At 39.2% G+C, this 17,925-nt stretch overlaps 3 protein-coding genes across 6 annotated transcripts in view; 2 read left to right on the top strand and 1 right to left on the bottom strand.

The window, feature by feature from the left end:
* The first annotated feature begins 51 nt into the window (after positions 1-51).
* Positions 52-5,505, top strand: LOC105271662 (modular serine protease). 3 transcript variants are annotated; one of them, XM_011313356.1, is made up of 8 exons: positions 52-515; positions 1,224-2,313; positions 2,479-2,711; positions 2,806-3,021; positions 3,299-3,463; positions 3,765-4,063; positions 4,304-4,460; positions 4,543-5,503. In XM_011313356.1, exons 1-8 carry the CDS (start codon positions 458-460, stop codon positions 4,728-4,730), a joined length of 2,406 nt encoding a protein of 801 aa, XP_011311658.1. In that variant the 5' UTR covers positions 52-457; the 3' UTR covers positions 4,731-5,503. The 3 variants fall into 3 exon arrangements, with proteins under 3 accessions (XP_011311658.1, XP_011311659.1, XP_011311660.1); XM_011313357.1 differs by lacking the exon at positions 4,304-4,460 and having other exon boundaries at positions 4,543-5,505; XM_011313358.1 differs by lacking the exon at positions 4,543-5,503 and having other exon boundaries at positions 4,259-4,349.
* Positions 5,506-11,573: 6,068 nt separating this feature from the next.
* LOC105271661 (keratin-associated protein 5-10) lies at positions 11,574-14,332 on the bottom strand. 2 transcript variants are annotated; one of them, XM_011313355.1, is made up of 10 exons: positions 14,168-14,332; positions 14,016-14,103; positions 13,895-13,936; positions 13,792-13,836; positions 13,663-13,710; positions 13,551-13,589; positions 12,945-13,009; positions 12,707-12,871; positions 12,293-12,650; positions 11,574-12,019 (listed from the first exon to the last, which is right to left on the bottom strand). In XM_011313355.1, exons 2-10 carry the CDS (start codon positions 14,018-14,020, stop codon positions 11,833-11,835), a joined length of 954 nt encoding a protein of 317 aa, XP_011311657.1. In that variant the 5' UTR covers positions 14,021-14,103; positions 14,168-14,332; the 3' UTR covers positions 11,574-11,832. The 2 variants fall into 2 exon arrangements, with proteins under 2 accessions (XP_011311657.1, XP_011311656.1); XM_011313354.1 differs by having other exon boundaries at positions 14,016-14,069.
* A 145-nt stretch (positions 14,333-14,477) lies between these two features.
* Positions 14,478-17,925, top strand: part of LOC105271672 (semaphorin-2A-like) — a gene marked incomplete at its 3' end in the record, with an annotated part of 219,250 nt that continues 215,802 nt past the window's right edge. Inside the window, exon 1 of the mRNA XM_011313375.1 lies at positions 14,478-14,742. The remainder of the gene's footprint in view (positions 14,743-17,925) is intronic.

Below are 17,925 nucleotides of genomic sequence, written 5' to 3'. Positions count from 1 at the left end.
ATTCTGGTTTTTCCCACTCGGTGGAATTGAAATATTCCACTGACTGCCAAAAGTACATGAGTCAGTCAACGCAGTGACTAATTATCCCATGCATCATTCATGATCAATTAATGGTTCTCATGAATTGTAGTGACACCCGTGTGATAGTGTCAGAGTGTTGTGTCAAGAATTTATTTCTTTTTGTTCATCTTCTTGTTTTCCATGCTAGGTTCGACGATGATACGTAGTGCAATGGACATCGAGTTTGCTTCAGTATATAGTTTGAAGTTTCAGCGGTTGAACACCGACATGTAAATGTTTCCTCCCAAGGGCAGTTATGCTGAATTTCAAGTTTGCATCTGTCTTTCATCGAATTCTCCAGTCTCTCGGGATAGTCTGCTAATTCACCAACTCCATTTTCGTCTTGATCAACAATTCACTGGTCTTTCCTGAGTTGTTAAAAAAGTTAGCCGATAAAATGAGAACTGAGACAATGACTTCCGTCGAATTGGTCCTGTTAATACTGTGCATTTATAGTGAGTCATTTTATTCATTTAAATAATCAGTAATTTTGAAATTATCATTCGCGAGTGGATACGGCGGAGAAAAGTTTGTAACAAATTTATCGCCCAATTTTTTCAAAAGGTTTTATTGAAGTGAATTGCAGAGAGTGGTTATTTTTTTTCGTCAACTTTTTGAATGCAGAAAAATCGAATTTTTTCATAACATCCAAACATTTTTTTCCCCATAATTGTGCAGTCATTGCGTTGTGGGAATTCCCCAAGTATTTTGAAAAACAACTGGTTTTCCTGTTATTCATGAGAAAGTGGCGTCTTCTCACATCATTGCAGATTTTTCAATTCTAAAATAATAGTTATCTCTCACTCTTTACACCAAATGAGTAATACCAGTATGTAAACGTGTTCTGATGAAAATACATGAGTAGCTCGTTAGCCTTGAACTCGCATCTTCGTCTCGGTTGGCTTGCAGTCCCAAGGCGACTGCCGATGCATTCCAATAAAAAAAAAATCAACACTTAATTTTGCAACATTTCAATAAAAATTCCATTGAAAAAATCTGTTCTTATGATGAATAATAAATATTAATAAATGTTCAGATAAAAAATACAGAGAATTATTTTTAGTTGATTGAAATGAACTTGAAATTTTATAGCCTGAGCATCGCCATGAAGAAGAATCGTTTAATTGATTACAAATAATACTTATTCTCTGTTTTTTCCACAGAGTGTAATGGAGCGAACGAGAGGTACAACGGAAATTCCGAGAATACAAGGAATCTCGGTATCTCTTTGAACACTGGAATATTGGATGTTCCCTCTGGATCGGTGGATAGTGGTAGCAGTCGGTATCCACGGAATAGCCCCTCACAATTTCCGGAAACATCGACTGGAAATAGACGTCGTGCACCGCAGGATGAGTATGAATTTTCTAGAAATTTTCAGCTAAAGTCATCGGAGTTCCAGTCCAGGGGACGATATCAGGTGTCCAGGGGAAGTTCTGCAGGCTCATTTCAAGATCACAGGAGAACGCCCGAAGAAAATCAACAATTTTACGATACTCAAGCGAATAAAAATGCTCAGGACAAACGACTGGGCGTGAATCATCAGGATTACCCGTCCTCGTCATCAACTCCCCATCAATCTATCAAGTCACCCACTAATGAGCTCCATGGGTTTCTTGAGGGCTGGACAGTTGGCAACGGTCAGGGTACAATTGCCTTCGGAAATGCCGAGGATCCAATAAGGCCAAAACCTAATCAAGACGCTAACCAAGGGAACAGGAGACTACCCCAGTCGTCGAAACAACGGAGTCACTACGACAGCAACAATAAAGAGCCAAGACGACCAGGTCAAAGTGGTTTCCAGGGTAACGATGGGGAAATATCATCCGGAGTTAATATTTTTACGGGAAATGTAAATGTAGGAAGAGCTCAAGTGTCTCGAGAAAATTCAGGCGCTTATCGGTCGCAGGAGAATGCAAATTCTCAGTCTCAGGACAATCGATACAGCAGTCGAATCGATGACGTTGATGATGATGGAGCCAGGAGACACGATCCAAAAGCTGCCCATGGAGATGAGGTCACTGAGGATCATGATGTGACGAGGCCTGAGATTTTGAGTGGTTACGGGGAGAATGTGGACGACGGGAGTAATGAAGACAGCAGAAAATCGATCACGAATTTACAAGAGAGTGATGGGAGCGAGCCGTTGAATGCGGATCGTGGTTTTCTGGGTCGAAGCGAAGAGAGTAGGTCTACGACGATGAGACCTGCGCAGGATAATTATGGAACGAGTTCGACTGGAACTTATCGAAGGTAGATTAAATTATTAGTGAGAAGGATGAACAATGAGAGGATATATTCGTTATATTCTCATTATATTATTCATGAGAAGATCAGCAGCGAAATTTGGGTTTATTAATAATTGATATGAATGAATAATTAGTATTTGTTCAAAAATTTTGGTAAAATAATTTCCAGAAAAACAACAAGACCCAAGAATGAATCAGAATTGGGCTGTCGTCTGCCTCATCAACCTCCAGGTGGCCATTACGATCTCGGAGGTTGCAATTCTCCCTGTGATAAAGAGCCCGGCGATCTTGTACCAAACACAAGTGTATTGACATACACATGTGACAATGGCTTTGTGCGAAATGGCAGTGCAGTGTCAGTATGTTTGAACGACTCGTGGTATATGCCACCATCGTGCCTGAGTGAGTACCGAACAAGCCCTAAATGCTGGCACTATAAAGTTTTCCTCGAAACCAGAGACGAGAGGCGAGGACTGACTTTGACTTTGTGTCACAGAAACTTGTCCACCATTGGAGAGCACCAGTGTCGATATCACATGCAAGTTACGGGGCAGTAAAGTAGCTTGTGATGCACCAGTGGAACCTGCAACACATGCAACTCTAGCTTGTAAACCCTCTTACAAGATCCCATTAACGGAGGATCCAGCATACAGAGAAATTACCTGTACGAGAAAAGGATCCTGGGATCGAATTCTCTTCAGGTGTCTTCCAAGTAATTATTCACTTGCTCCTCTCAAAACCATCATATCATCGAATTACTCAATGTCCACTTATACGTAATCTCTTAATTTCAATTTTATTCTCCCTAAAATTACATAAATTATTAAATGATCGTCATTGATCAGAGATAATTAATTTGCATGAAATTAAAATAATCCTCGAGCAGTTTCGTAGATTGCATTTTACGAGGGGAAACACCGAAATTATGCAAATTACTAATGAAAATCCCACGAAAAAAGCACCCTAATCTAAATATTTTCCTTTATCAGAATGCGGTACGACGATAGCACACGGAAGTACCCTAGTCGTAAACGGTTTTACCGCCAAGGTCGGAGTGTTCCCCTGGCACGTTGGTATATACGAGAAGAAGTCGAGGCATGTTTACGAGCAGATCTGCGCTGGTACACTGATAAACAGCAATCTCGTTGTTTCAGGTAGAACGCAGATTTATAAATGGACCAGAGAGAATGATTTTCATCTCCATTCATCCGCTCTTTCATAGTTACTTTATTGCCAACAGAATCTCGAAAAAAAAAATCATCAAGATATCCCATAAAAAAATTGTGGAAAAATTTATTTACTATTCGGATAAGACGTCCGTCCTTCAAAATGGGCGAATCATTAATTGCACAATTGCTCATTCATTAATTCGTTAACATTGAATTCTTGAATCAAGTGATTTTCTCTGAGGATAATTAATTTTTAATCTCTGCCCATTAAACCTGCATTCGTCAGCGGCGCACTGTTTTTACGATGACAGCATAAATGAACCAAAACCAGTATCGAAATTCTACGCAGCAGCTGGTAAACACTACAGAAGTTGGAGCAGGGACGAAGATTACGCTCAAAAATCTCGGATCGAGAGGATAAATATCGCAAAACGTTACATAGGTGCACGGGGAAACTTTGCCCAGGACATTGCTCTCCTGGAGTTGAAAACTCCATTCGAATTAACTGATCTCGTCCACCCAGTTTGCCTCGACTGGGACAACGTACTAGAACGTGAGCACCTCCAAGTTGGCAGATATGGAAAGGTACTTGTCTTTAATCATTCTTTCACTTCAATTCATCTTCAATACCTTTATTTCATCCAATAACCCGCCTCGACCACTCACGAACGTCGCATTTTATTATTATTTCATAACAATAATTTTCTTCCACTTTGACAATTTGCGGCAACGAATTGTCAGAAAAAAAATGGTGTCACGATTTTTGTTAACGTAATGAAGGCTTGGATAATACCTCGGGTGGAATGAATGAATGAATTATATCAGGCTGTTGGCTGGGGAAAAACTGAGAATGGTGAAGCTAGTGAAGAGCTTCGAGGAATAAATGTACCATTCGTGTCATTCGATCAGTGTGTGGCTGACGTACCGGAGGATTTCCGGGGCTATATAACACCGGACAAGTTCTGCGCTGGTTACCGAAACGGTAGATCATTAACTCTGTCCAATATTTTATTGTCATGTACATCCTGTTTTTGTGATAATTATTTTTCCTCGATGGTTTTTAGGATCGAGTCTGTGTGAGGGTGACAGCGGCGGTGGTTTGTTCTTCGAGAGCAATGGCCTTTGGTACTTGCGGGGAATTGTCAGTGTCAGCCCGGTCAGGGATCACAGCTGTGATTATCAGTCCTACACTGGATTCACATACTTCAGCCATTTTCGAGATTGGATTCGCACCGCTTTTCTCGAAACTTGAGGAGAATTGGCAATGATCACGTGAGATTGGTTGACAGTTAAGAGATTTTAGGAATTCATCGAGTTTATTACAACTCCCATGTGATTTTATTTTCATTTCGTTCTCGGGGAGACCTCGCGGTTTTTTAATAAGGACATTTTTCGGATAAGTTAATTCATCTCTTTCACATTTTAACTGTTGATTTCAAAGTGAAGTGCACATTAATTTTCGAGAACCGAAAAAATTTTCACAGATGTGAATATTTCAGAACAATAGCATGCGATTAATTAAAAACGGAACATAATTATCGGATATTTTCTCTCATTATTATTTTACATAAATGATGTGCGAAATTGGTAACGTGACCTGGAAATACGAGCGAACAAAAACGGCGGCTCAACTGAATTGCACATGAACCGCAGACGATTGGACATTATGAAATGTAACTCGTCGACTTTTTTATTGATAAATGTATCACTTTTACATGTGACATTTTATAAATAAATGTAATTTAAATTTGGGACATGCCACTATGTACTAAACCCGACGAAATATTCACAACGGCCTTTGTCATTTATATTCCCAGTTTCCTGACGCGGAAAACCGTATTTTTGGCCGTATTTGAGGATATATATTTTTTATGGTTTTTTTTTTTGGTTCGTCAGAGTTTTTGGTTTATTGTTATCCTGAAAATAAATCGAACGGTAACAAACGAACAAAATTCGTGTGGCTCTCGTAGCCAGGATTATCTTCCGTGTGCTATCGATGAACGGACATATAACTCGGGGACTTTGTTTTACGAGCTTACATTGTCTCCACGGTAAATTGCATAATAAATTGGTTTTAGTACCGTGACACAGGATCGTTCATCAAACATGGAGGGGATACCCTGTCAAAATAGCCGTACAGGTACTGTTGTCATTTTGAATCTAAATTTAACATTTTTTTTTTGTATTTTTCATGGTGGACAGCTGGGGGCAATTTATTTCAAAAGATTCATTAATTTTTTAATTTCCTCTCGATTTATCACAGCTCACATATGAACTGCGGAAATTGCAATAGAATTCTAAATTTTCTACGTTTTAAATATTTTACATATAATGTTTTCTGGGTGTTGTTTGTACTGAGAAATTTTCTGGGATATGAAAATTTTTTGTGCTTAGCGTTTGGCATTTCGTGGCATGATTAAATCCTTTCTCATGACTAGATTCGCGATGAAATTTCATCGGCTGTAACCAGTCAGAGTAATGAATCTATTACCCAAAACTCATCAGTGACATTTTCCATTAAAACCCATCCTTTTTCACAATTAAAATTAATTAAGTTTCCCGGAGCGTGTGCAAACAGTTGCACAAAAGCAAAAATGATTGTCCCATAAATAGGGCATAATCAATTCCATCGAACTAATTAATTATGCAGTCAGCCCCCCATTGAACGGGAGAATTCAATTGAATTTGGGGATCGTTTCCTGCCATTTATTTTCTGTTTTGATATTGAATGGTGTATACAAAATAGATCCATTCACGAAAATAATTTCACATTCTCTACTCATCGTTCATCAAAATAGAGTTTTGTGCGTTAATGGACATCCAATAGTGTTGGAGAAAGAAAAAAACTTGAAACAGTCTAATTGCTGATGCACAATGGTCGGTTCATTACGGTTTCCAAGAGGAATCGTCAATGCTCCATTCGAGACTGAATTTAACGGTTCGTCGTGTACCTTCAAAGGATATAGACGGGATGTGTGCTACATACGACATGTTCCAGAGGGTCCGATGAAAGCACCCGGTTCGACGTTTTCACATACAAAATCCATGGCGACTGGTCAACCCTTTCCCCTCCTATCGCCTTTCTAGAAGCTACTGCCGCTTTCATTTCATTGTTTCATATTCCTCTTCCCTTCTAAGTAATTGAATCGTCGGTACTCTATCGGTAAATATCAGTGCATTAGGGCTGATCATTAGGCCTCATTTTCCAGTCCTTCAATCAATTGGATTTAACGAGATCCATTCAATGCATGTAGTCCAGGATTTTATTTTACAGGACCAGAATTTCGGGATGTGAGATAAATCGTCAGCCATTCCTTTTTTCCTCTTCTTTTTATTATTTTCCAAAGTTTTTCTGCTTTACTCCTTTCCTTTCCTCGGTACAACCGCTGTAGATCCGCGTCAATCAATTTTCGTTCATGATTTACTATTCTATATATTGAGTGACGCCAAATAGTATGGCCTTGATAGTTTTTTTTCCAATTTTCAGGGGCCTCAACATATTTTTCTTCGGGCTTTTTTTAATTAGTCCCGGTGATTAATTAAACACTCCTTCAGACCGCTTCGACTTGTCCATGTCGACTACTTTTGCCTTCACTCGAGGAATTTTAATTTTGCTGGCATGTAAACACGCGAGCGCCAATTTATTTCACTACGGGGAGCATTTTCAAAAAGTGGGTGGAGGATTGAGGGTGAAAAGAGAGAGTTAACGTAACATCGCTCGTTCATTTCGGCCTCGATTTACGACTAGAACGAATGGGGGAAGACCACGCTGGAACCCTGACGGGGATGGTGTCAAAATGTTGGTTACATGGGGTTGAATGTGGTTAAGAGAGGTCTTACGTGAGAATTTCCTCTGCTTTCGGCCTCCCAAAATTTCCTGGTACCTACATTCATTAGAGAATCCTAAATACAATTTATGCAGAGTAATTCTCTCCCACATATTGAATAAATTTATGAAGATTAACATGAGTACAATGTAAACCCAAATCAATTGGACTCCAATGCTCATCCAATTTTTTTCAACTTCACGAAAATTAATATTCCATTGTCTTTAATTGTAATGAAAACTTCACTTCTTTGACAATTAGCACTTAATTTGGAATTAAACTCCAAACCATCGAAGTGATGTTAATCAAATGATTACCCCGAAGAACAAAAACCGTCCATGTCCTTCAATTAGCGACGAATGTTACTAAAAAAAGCTGCAACGTGGCAAAAGAGAACGAGAGGTATGTACACCTGTCAGAGCCAGAGAAACACTACACGTAGAGAGGAATAAAAGAACCCATTGGCCTCACGCATTCATAAAAACCACAATAAACCTCTCCCATCTTTGTTTCCACTCTACTATTTCTGTTGACCTTCCAATTGCCCAATACAAATATGAATCCTAAACAATTGGTTCGTTGGAAAGCTCGTGTATGCATAAAAAACAGGCCACGGGTAAAAATACACATCAAAAGTCATCGATTGTGCTTTCCTAGTTGGTTGACCACCGAGGGTTCACGTGATTTTCCCCGCCTACCCCTGAGGGAAAAAAAAAACAAAAAATAACAGCGAGAGAAAAAGTACGAAAGAACGAAAAATAAAATTGTCCAGACTATCCACTCGGCGAGCGTTTTTTCCCCTTCATTTTCCTCGTGTTTCATCAAACTTTTTGTGTCGCATGGGATGTATGTGATGGCCACCAATTGGTGGCCCCCATTGACCATTTCAAAGCGACGCCTTCTCAGCAAAAAAAAAAGGTGTGGAATCGTGGAAAAATATGGAGTGTCGATGGAGTTAAAATTCAATGAACTTCACTGACGACAAAATTGGCATTTGGCATTCCGTTTGCGTGACGGTCTCCATTCACTGCCTAGTCGCTCTGATTCTCCACCCGTTCTCTCACGGAAACGCACGCTTTGTCGTCAGAATACCCGTCTTCCTATCCTTCTGCTTTTATCACTGGCATTATTTCACACTCGTTGAGGATATCCTCACTTGCTGTCAGAGTGCTCACACTGAACAGATACATGTTTATTATTTGATGGATTGCGCACATTTCTTGAATTTCTCTTCTTATTTCTTCAGCTCCAGTCTTCACGGGATTTTACTTAAAAAATTTCATAACAATTTTATTGAAATTTTTTTCAAATAATCGCCGACAGTGAATTATATTCAGGTGTACATCGATTAATATCCTGTTAATACAAATCGAAATTGAGGTGTCAGCTGAACTCTAAGGTTATCCCCGGTCATATTCAACCCCACAAAATCCCACGGATATATTGATTCACTCCACTAAAACAAGTCGATATACTTATACGCAGTCACGTAACCAATAGTTTGACAAGCCCCACCAAAAGGTGGATGTAACTTTTATTCTTTCTCGATTAAACTTTCTTCGTTAATAACAACATAACACAAAGCAATAAAATTGCAAGAATAAATTGCGTGACGATTCCAAAGTAGTCACATAGTCTTGAGACTCAACGAATGCAATTCTTCTATTGGAGGGGAAAATTGTGTAAAAAGTTGATCAAGTGGTGGAGTGTTATAATAAAGGATAGAGAGACGAGCTCATTTCCCACTGGCCTCCGTGAAATGAGTTTCCAAGGGTACGAGTAGTAAAATCTTGGGAAGTCGAGTCCAATCCCAACAATAAGTGACTTGCTCCAGAGCCTCCTCTTGCTCCTCTATCATACATTTCCCTTATTCATTTCTTCTTCCATCAATCGGTCGTCTCATTCTCCCTCGCACCGCCAACTTTTCTTCGGGGCCACTTTGCATGAACATCTGATTGTGCAAAATACCGGTTGGAGAGAGTAGGCAGAAGGAAACCAGGTCGCACGGAAGACACCGGAGATTGTGAAGGAAAATGAATTTGAAGAATAGAATTTCCACACTTTATTCATCTGTCGTCCAACGGAGAAGGTTCAACTCCCTGAATTTACTGAGTACATTTTCTATTCTTTTTCCTATTCCTCGCTGGGAGAATTCCATCGGCACTTCTGTGATACTCCCTCTTTCAGGGTGTACTCATGCAGAAAACATATTTTAGAGTGAAACGAGTATTTCTCGGAATGATTTTCGATTGCTCCCAGGACTGTTGCATTTTTAATGGGCCAATCCATCAGCGTATTGTCCCTACGATGCATTAGTATTTTTTTATTTACATCGAATAATTTTTGTCTTTGCAATTAACAATTTCTACCATGAATTTTTTTTTTCAAATAGACGTTCAAACAGACGTTTGGAATATTTGAAATTTTTTTTTGTTAACAAATAGGATGAAAGTCCCAGGACGAAGATTTAGTTACCATTGTCAATGCGAAGTGGACAAATTGCTGAAAGTGTTGGCGAATTCAATAATAAAATAAACCGTAAACCAGAGATTACTCTCCCCATCACCTCGGACTGTGAGAAAGAGACAGCTGAGAATAAGGGATCGAGGTGAAAGATGAGAACAATGAGGCATAAAGGGAATGGAAGCTATACATTGGATGCCTCTCAGGGTCCAGACGTCAGACGTCAGGAGAACTTTTCACAAGACGACCCCCGGTGATTCCAATTCCAATTACCAGAGCACAAAGGCTATGAAGAAGACAGGTACTCGTACTTGGGTTTGTCCCTGAACGATGGACCATCACCAGAGTAGAAAGTGAAGAAGTCGATGGAAAAGTCAGAGGGTGAAGCCAAGGAAAATGTCTTTGCAGGGGTAAGAATCAGCTTTTGTCTTAACGGATGGGATTTCTCGTTTGTGTTTTACGACAAGTCAAAAAGACATTCCACCCTCCGCTCATTTCTCATAAAAAAACTTCACGGTTTATATTTCAATGAAACGGAAGAGAGTTTTTGAAATGGTGAAAGGTGTCTGGATGGTAGGAAGGGTATAAAAGTTGTGATGGGATAAACGTTTGGCAATTTATCGATCAAAGTTGTGGATGATTGTGCCTTCTAGGAGAGGCGTTCGTAGGCTAGACTAACGTACCCTGTAGAAAGCGAGACTGTTGCATAAATGCAGGGGTGACCTACCATCATGTACGTGTGCGTTGCATGCATAATCAACGAGGGTCTCGTCGCTTTGGAGGATTTAACCCTTGGCAAGGATACAGTGTCCTGGGGATGCGAACTGGTACTCTCTATTCTACAATTATCTCGTAAATTGGAATAGCAACAAGCGACTGGGAAAACTGGGTGAGAGTAATGGTGCGACTGATTTTTCCCATCTTTAATCATCCAAAAAATATAAATCTTCATTACCACTTCGAATTAGTAAATTATGGAATTTATTATTACCGAAAAATAAATATCTGTGTTCTGAATAATTGAAATTTCAAATTGTAATATGAATAAAAGAAAAGTGCTGTAAATTGAAACCTTTTCCATTAACTTTCTGGAGGACTTGAGGAGAGATTGCCTCGGGGATTTCTTTTTATCCCTCAGTGCAATGATTTTCCGTTGTTCTCTTGTCATTAACCCAGAGCTGCATACACCACTGAGGGATTTACAGGAGTGGTAGTTTGAAAGCGCCCTATAACTTTCACCTCACACCGAGTGACCGAGATAGAGGGTGGAAATAGTGAAGAGTACGACGTGTACGGTGAGAATCTAAGTGTTCTTGTGCATTTAGGATACAGAGGGAGACCTGGTCCTTAGCCAGGGTCCGTCGGGTAGTTCAGTGTCTGCGGTTCACGACTGAAATTACGGGGGCTTAATGGAAACCAAAAGAGCGAGGTTGGATACCAAGTAGAGAAGTACAGAGTAACGTTACTTGCTCGAGTTGAGACGGACGGACAGGCCAGTGACCAGTTTTGGTTAGAGAGAATACCATGGGAACAAGAAAGATGTGGAAACTTTGGAGGAATTGTCAAACTGAATTTTCACCGGACTCCTTTCTATTTCGTTCATTTCCCAATAATCCTCCTTTCGATAAAATTGCAATTCAATTATGAAATTTATTAATTTTCGTGGAAAAAAAAAATTGCGAAAAATTCATAATCGTAAGACATCTAGCGAATACACAAAAAAATTTCGAAAGTTTCAATTGACAGCACTATGACATGAAACTGATAATTTATTCAGAAATGGATTAATAATTAGCAATAATTTGTCCAAATATTATTTGTAATTATTTCCAATTTATTAGAACAAAAAATACCAGCCCCCGATTGACGACAGCGGAAAGTTCTTCCACTCACTGAATAATCTCTTCCCACAATGATATGAGCCGAGGTATTGGAAAAGCAACAGTGAAACAAAACTCGAGACCCAATGCTTCCACGTTTTTGTGTGCCATTTAACGGTAAACTTTTCACTTTCGGTGAATTGTCAGCTTTATGAGGAAAGTTTTCCGAGTGTACTGAGTCTCATCAGCAGCAACCACTTCGGTGTTGTGGACTGCTGCCCCCGCAACACCCTGAATCCTCTCGTCTACGGTAGTTTCTTGGAAAGCAAGATCCACCACCTCCAGAACCTGAGCAACTGTACATTTTACCGCAGGACTGGCCTCCACAGCCGCCCTGGGGCTGGAAACTCTGACAAGACTGGCATTTACACCTGGAAACATACAACAAAGTTGTTTCGAGTTGTGAGAATTTGGCCAATGAGAACACTTCAATTATTTGGCCAATTGGTGCTCCCAGAATTCGAAATTTGTCAACCAAACTTCAATTTTCATCAAATCTCAAAATGTTTCATCCATTAATCCAGTTATTTTTACTTTCCCACTTCGTGATTTAATTTCCATATCTTGAAATCAGTTTCCGACTCCGAAATATATGAAATAAAATCATTGAAATGGATAAAACAAAAATTGTAAGATTTAATTACTTGCAAGGAGCTCCAACAGCTGGTCCCCGGCTGCAGCATCCAGAATCACTTGTCCTTCCAGGATTATCACGACACCCAGGTCCACCGCAGCTACCACAAGGACAGTTGGGCTTTGTATTCCCTCTCATTCCAATTCGTTGGCTCTGGCAAGTGGTTTGCCATCGATGTGATCGCCAACACGTTGGTGGAGTTGGTGGACAAGACGAATTCCGTGGTGGATGAGCACAAGGAAGTTGAAAGCACGGTGGAGATGGTGGGAAGCAGCCACTTCCACATCCACCACGGAATCGCTCCGGTGATTTCTCACGTGGTGATTCACCATTGTCTCCACCGCCTCTTAATCTCTCTCCCTCGTAATCTGCAATTTGGTGAGATTAATTGATGGCTCGTTTGATATTTCCCGTATTGCGGTACCAGAGAGGTTCACTTTACGAGAACCACAGCACTGACCACCTCCACCAATTCTCCCAGTGCCTGGACCACGTCCTGGGAGACCCCCACAGCAGTTGGTGCATGCCTCATGCCTCTGATTCATTCTATCAAATCTCTCAACTGATAACTCACTGTCACTCCCACGAACTATTGATTGAAAATTCATTCCCAGTTTTTCGCAATAAACAGTCTGGCTTATCGCACAATTCAATTTTTTTACCGTTCCTCGGGGCACGCGGTGACCTCACTGATGCTGAATGTGAAGCCACTGGTTCCAGCTCTTTTCTATGAAAATTTGTGATTATTGATTCGATCCGGAGTTATGTATTTATGGAGGTTGAAACGTTGGGAGAGAGAATGGAGCAGTGAGAAAATCTACTTTTCTTCTTTCCTTTCAATTTGTAGGAGTCTGAAGGAAGGTGAACCAAGTTCTGTCTGTTCTGGATGGGGAATTTAAAATAGTACTCAATGTACCATCCTCGGTTGTAATGCTAGGGGGTCGATATTCCTGAGAGATCCAAATAGAGCAGGGCACAATTTCGATTTTTTTTTTGCAATTTTTTTCTTTTCGTGTTCCCTGATTCTTCATGTGTGAAGAAATTTAATAGAAAAACCGAATGCTCGCTTGGAGAAGTTTCATGAAATTGCTATTGAATTTTTCTTGTAATTCTGTTAAGTGATTTTATCAAAATTAATTCTTGAGTTTGACTGATTCAACTTTTCAAAATTCCTCTCGGAAAAGTCCGGTTATTCTATTAATTTTTTTGGCAGAAATTCAAACGACGTGTTAAATTACCGCCATTTTAATAATAAATGTAACACTCACGGTGGGTTCACACGAGTTGTCTCTTCCCCGGGAACTCTCCTAAGCAACAAAATTAAATTCATTACAATTTCTCAATCACCGATAGTTAGTACTTATTAGCAGTCCGTTCCACCTCTCTGTTGTGTTCCCGAGTTTTTCCTCAGGCTTTTTTACCGGCTCCCTGGCAAAAGGCGTCTCGTTAGAGTGAAAAAAAAAAAAGAAAACGTGCCTCATACAAAGTGATTACACTCGTTATTCTCACCCACTCGCCTCGGCCGCTGCTTTCTCCTCTCTTCCCTTCTGTTTACTAAATTAATTGATACATCAATTTTCATGAAATTTATCAACGATGTTAAAGGCCATACCTCTTGCTAAAGGTTGCGGCTTTTTGCTGCGCGTGGATCCTCCTAGAAGTAAAAACCAGTCGATTCAGTGATTCTCGTAGTAGACTCTCAACGATAAAATCCTCCGTGTTTTTCAACTTACTCCATTTTTTCCAACACTTCTGCTTTGTTCTTCTCCCTCAGCCGTTGGAATTTTCTGTAAATCCAAGATAAGCTCGTGGAGTTTAACGCTAGAAAATTTATGCGCGTGGAATTGAGGTTGAATTACAGAAATTAGATAAGAGAGGCACTTACTCTTGAGCTGTTTCCTTTTTCGGGGTAGTCATTCTGCTATTTATTTCCACTCTATGAAAAATTGCTACTGTTCATTAACTTTAGTCGCTGAATGGGAGTGAAATTGTGTTATTCATTTTTTAAAATCGAAATGGTGATTTCTCAGTGATTTTTGTGCCAAATGGAATTTACGAGAAACAAATGAGTCTTGATAAAAAATGAAAGTCGAATGGATGAGTCGAATGAGTTTCTCCTCATCGTAATTGAAATGAGAAATTGAACAGAATTTTTTTTTTTCATCATCTCGTCGAGTTTTTTTCCCCAGTGGAAGTGTGCTTAACGGGATATTAAAACTTTATAAAGGCATCAAACTCTTGTCTCGATCATCCTTGTCAAGTGGACGTATTCCCACGGCTCTAGCGGAGATACTTCACTTAAATTTTAATCCGTTTGAGATTCTTTTCAAATCGTTTGGCAGCATTCAAAGTTTAATTTATTAAATCGTATTATTTGTGAGGAGCTGTCGAGTGGTGGTATATGGTGAATTTTAATTGAACAGTTCCTGGAGTTGAGACCTGAGGAAGACAAATCTTTTGGTGAGTAAATAAAAAAATAAAATATATTTCCGATGAATCTGGAGCGGAACATGACAGTCATATGATTACACCCACTGGATGATCGACGATCCCATTGTATTGCCTCAATCCACGATGAGATATCGATGCCAGTGGTTTTATCTAGCCAACGAATCACTGGGGTTCATACACCGCAAAGTCTGTCGCATTTTCTCTCTGTCTGAGACTAACCCCAGAATACTCCATTGGATATGGAAAACACCTCTTCATCCTGTCGTAAATCAAATCATCCTCATTCGTCCTTCTATTCTCCATTTATCTCCTTTCACCTCTGCAATCGTGACTCAACATTCCAATCCTCGAGTTTGCCTTTTAACACGTGATCTGATTTTTCATTCGCCAAATTTTCTCGTCGAGAAAATTTTAAGACATAACATACAACGATTAATTGTCATGAATTAGTAAAAATTTAAACTCTCCTTGAATTACCAAAGATCAATTAAAATTTATTGATTGAATAATTCCGTTGAATTTTCTAGATGAATAATCACTTTCATTACTGATTAAATTTCAAATTGAATCAATTACGCCCGACAAATTGAATTCACAACATTGAGCAGCGAAATAGTCCATTTTCAAAACAATCTAGCAATCGATAATCAACCTAAATAAATGATAAAGTACCCTCACAAAAAATAGTAAATGATGAGGTTGAATTTTTTTCTATCGTTAAAATAGATTTTCCTCTCTTCGACCGAACTGGGGTACCGTAAATTAAATTTATCGATCCATAATTCGCTTACCAGAAGATAAATGTCATCACTGGACGTCTGAATCTTGAGTTAATCCGATCAGATACATAAAACTGACGTTTTAATTGTCCCCTCAATCTTTTTTCATTTATCCCAGTCGATTTACTTCTGATTCGTCGATAACAACACGACCATTTCGAGTGTTGCAATTTTCTACTCGAAGTCGCCCGGTCACTCGTTCCAGATCTAAGAATCCATCCTCTTGGAGAATGGAAGGCGATCGTTTCCTGGAGCGGTATAGTTGAGTGAATCAACGCTGGGATTCAATGAAGTGGACACCTAATTGATTTTCTTCTACTTGGATTTTTTTTTTCCACCTCGGAATTCTGTCCCTCTAATCTGCCACTCTTAATGGCCGCCTGATGAATTGACAGTGATGGGGTAGTACAGAGTGGAATTCGATTGTTCTCTTTCACAATGTCGCTTGGACCCTTATTTTTATCACGAAATTACAACAATTCTCCACTGAGGAATCGAGGAAATTGGAAATAGAAATTTTATGTGAATGAAGAAAAATACAGAGAAAAGGTAGATAAAAATTATCAGAACGATTTGAGTGACAGGTGCAAACCGATTGTTTTTTATTTATACGTTATTTGACGTTCGTTATTATAATTTAATTCGTGTTTACGTATTTGTTCTTCTTATTTATTTTGTATTACAAATTCGCTGCATCTACGAATTGGACGAATCGATTTTGTTGTTAATTGATGATGGAATCGGGAATTTAGGATTTTTTTAATTCTCTGTGATTGCATGCTGTGACATTTTCCGATGGCGAGGCATCTGAAAATTTCATTTACCAGCTTTGGCTGGCCACAATCCTTGAATATTTAATTTTATTAAAACTACAAAAGCGTCATTCAGTGGTTAGGGAATTGCATGTCAGACATGCCGTCAGACTGGCTTTTTCTACTGCATACAACGGGTAAAATCCTTAAAATTTTTCATGGTATTCTACTACTCATGGAATTCACTACCGAAAGAATATTCACATATTATAAATATTCGCTATTGAAGATTTTTCTTTTAACTTGTCGAAGAAGTTGAAGACGATAAAAAAAAATATAATATAATTCCATAATTCAGCTCTAAAAAAGAATTTTGAAGTAGACAAAAATTTGACCGACACTACATATATTTTTTATTCCAATATTCCGAGAGGTTGACGAAAGTTAAGAAAAATTTGCAATAGTGACGAACGTTAATTTGCAGGAGTGGAAATTTCTGTTTGGCGAAACATACGAGGGACTCAACGAAAAAATATAGTAAATTTTGAAAGACATATTTCACCGTGTACCCGCAATTTTACGTTATCCCTGTCGTAATTTTTCTCCAGCGCGTTCAGCTTCCTCTGTCTCTTTTTCATCCACCATCCGGTCTCTCTGTACATACCTATATGAGATATTTCTGGTGCTCACTGCGACACCGTATGCTTGGTCTCTGCAGAACATGGGTTCAAAGTTGTTTCTTTACGACTGGACAGCGTGGTGTTATCCTCACCCTCCACTTCCCCGTTGAAAACAGAAAACAGAGATAAAATGCCAAGTGAACAATGCCGAGACCTTGTGTTGACATTTTTGTGAGGAGTAGGACGAGTAGGCGTAATCTGATTAGAACGATGGAAAACTTCAAGAGTCGATGGTCCCTGCACTTTTTCAGAAAAAACGCGATGGTTTCCTCTAACCGTATCACCACAAATTCAGGCCAATTTTCCCCCCATTTTCAGACATTAATTATGTCCCGTTTCAAAGCTCATTAATTTTTTCATAGCTCTAATTTCCATCGACTGTTAAACATTTTTACATTCCAAATAGTTACATCTCAAATTCTAATCATCACAATGAATAATCACGCCCCCAACAATTTACATATTGTTCATATAAAAAAAATTCGACATGAATTAATAAAAGAGCTCGTGTCTCTGTCGTGTCGTAGATTCTGTCTGTTTCCAAACCGAGAAAATAGAATAATGTTTTATTCGTGAATTTAATGTGTCTTACAGTTAACCATGCATTCTTAAACCCACCCTCCATCCACTCCTCGGTGGTAGCTGCTTTGCACTCTGAAAAAGCTAGTATCAGGGCTTGTGGAAAGGTATCTCCGCAGTCCTCGCTGTTTTTTCTCCCCTTTAGCTCTTGAGGCATACACAAGGCATAAAATTTTATTTCACGTTTCAAAGTTACGTGCAGCAACGCGAATTCACTCAGTATACACGTACGGAAAAACCTCGTACGCTATTTTTTCCCCCCATTTCATAGAAAAAAAAAAAAACCTAGAACACTGGAGAGCGGGGTAAAAAAAAGATCGTATAAAGATCATAAGAACGCGAGAGCACGCTCGAGTAATCAACGTTGGGGTTGAATTCATAATTTCTGGGTTAAACTATGAA

Source organism: Fopius arisanus, unplaced genomic scaffold (assembly GCF_000806365.1).
Source record: "Fopius arisanus strain USDA-PBARC FA_bdor unplaced genomic scaffold, ASM80636v1 scaffold00118, whole genome shotgun sequence".
NCBI lineage: Eukaryota > Metazoa > Arthropoda > Insecta > Hymenoptera > Braconidae > Fopius > Fopius arisanus.
The sequence above is the reverse complement of the archived record's forward strand: the minus strand, read 5'-3'. Positions and strand labels throughout refer to the sequence as shown.

Excerpts from the sequence above, each read along its gene's own strand:
- LOC105271661 (XM_011313354.1), bottom strand. The coding sequence starts at position 14,199 with ATGACTACCCCGAAAAAGGAAACAGCTCAAGA. Across the intron at positions 13,937-14,015 it reads GAAGTGTTGGAAAAAATGGA|GAGGATCCACGCGCAGCAAA; the intron begins GTAAGTTGAAAA and ends TTTTACTTCTAG. Across the intron at positions 12,020-12,292 it reads GCTGTTGGAGCTCCTTGCAA|GTGTAAATGCCAGTCTTGTC; the intron begins GTAATTAAATCT and ends GTATGTTTCCAG.
- LOC105271662 (XM_011313356.1), top strand. The coding sequence starts at position 458 with ATGAGAACTGAGACAATGACTTCCGTCGAATTGGTCCTGTTAATACTG. Across the intron at positions 516-1,223 it reads GTTAATACTGTGCATTTATA|AGTGTAATGGAGCGAACGAG; the intron begins GTGAGTCATTTT and ends TTTTTTCCACAG. Across the intron at positions 4,064-4,303 it reads AAGTTGGCAGATATGGAAAG|GCTGTTGGCTGGGGAAAAAC; the intron begins GTACTTGTCTTT and ends GAATTATATCAG.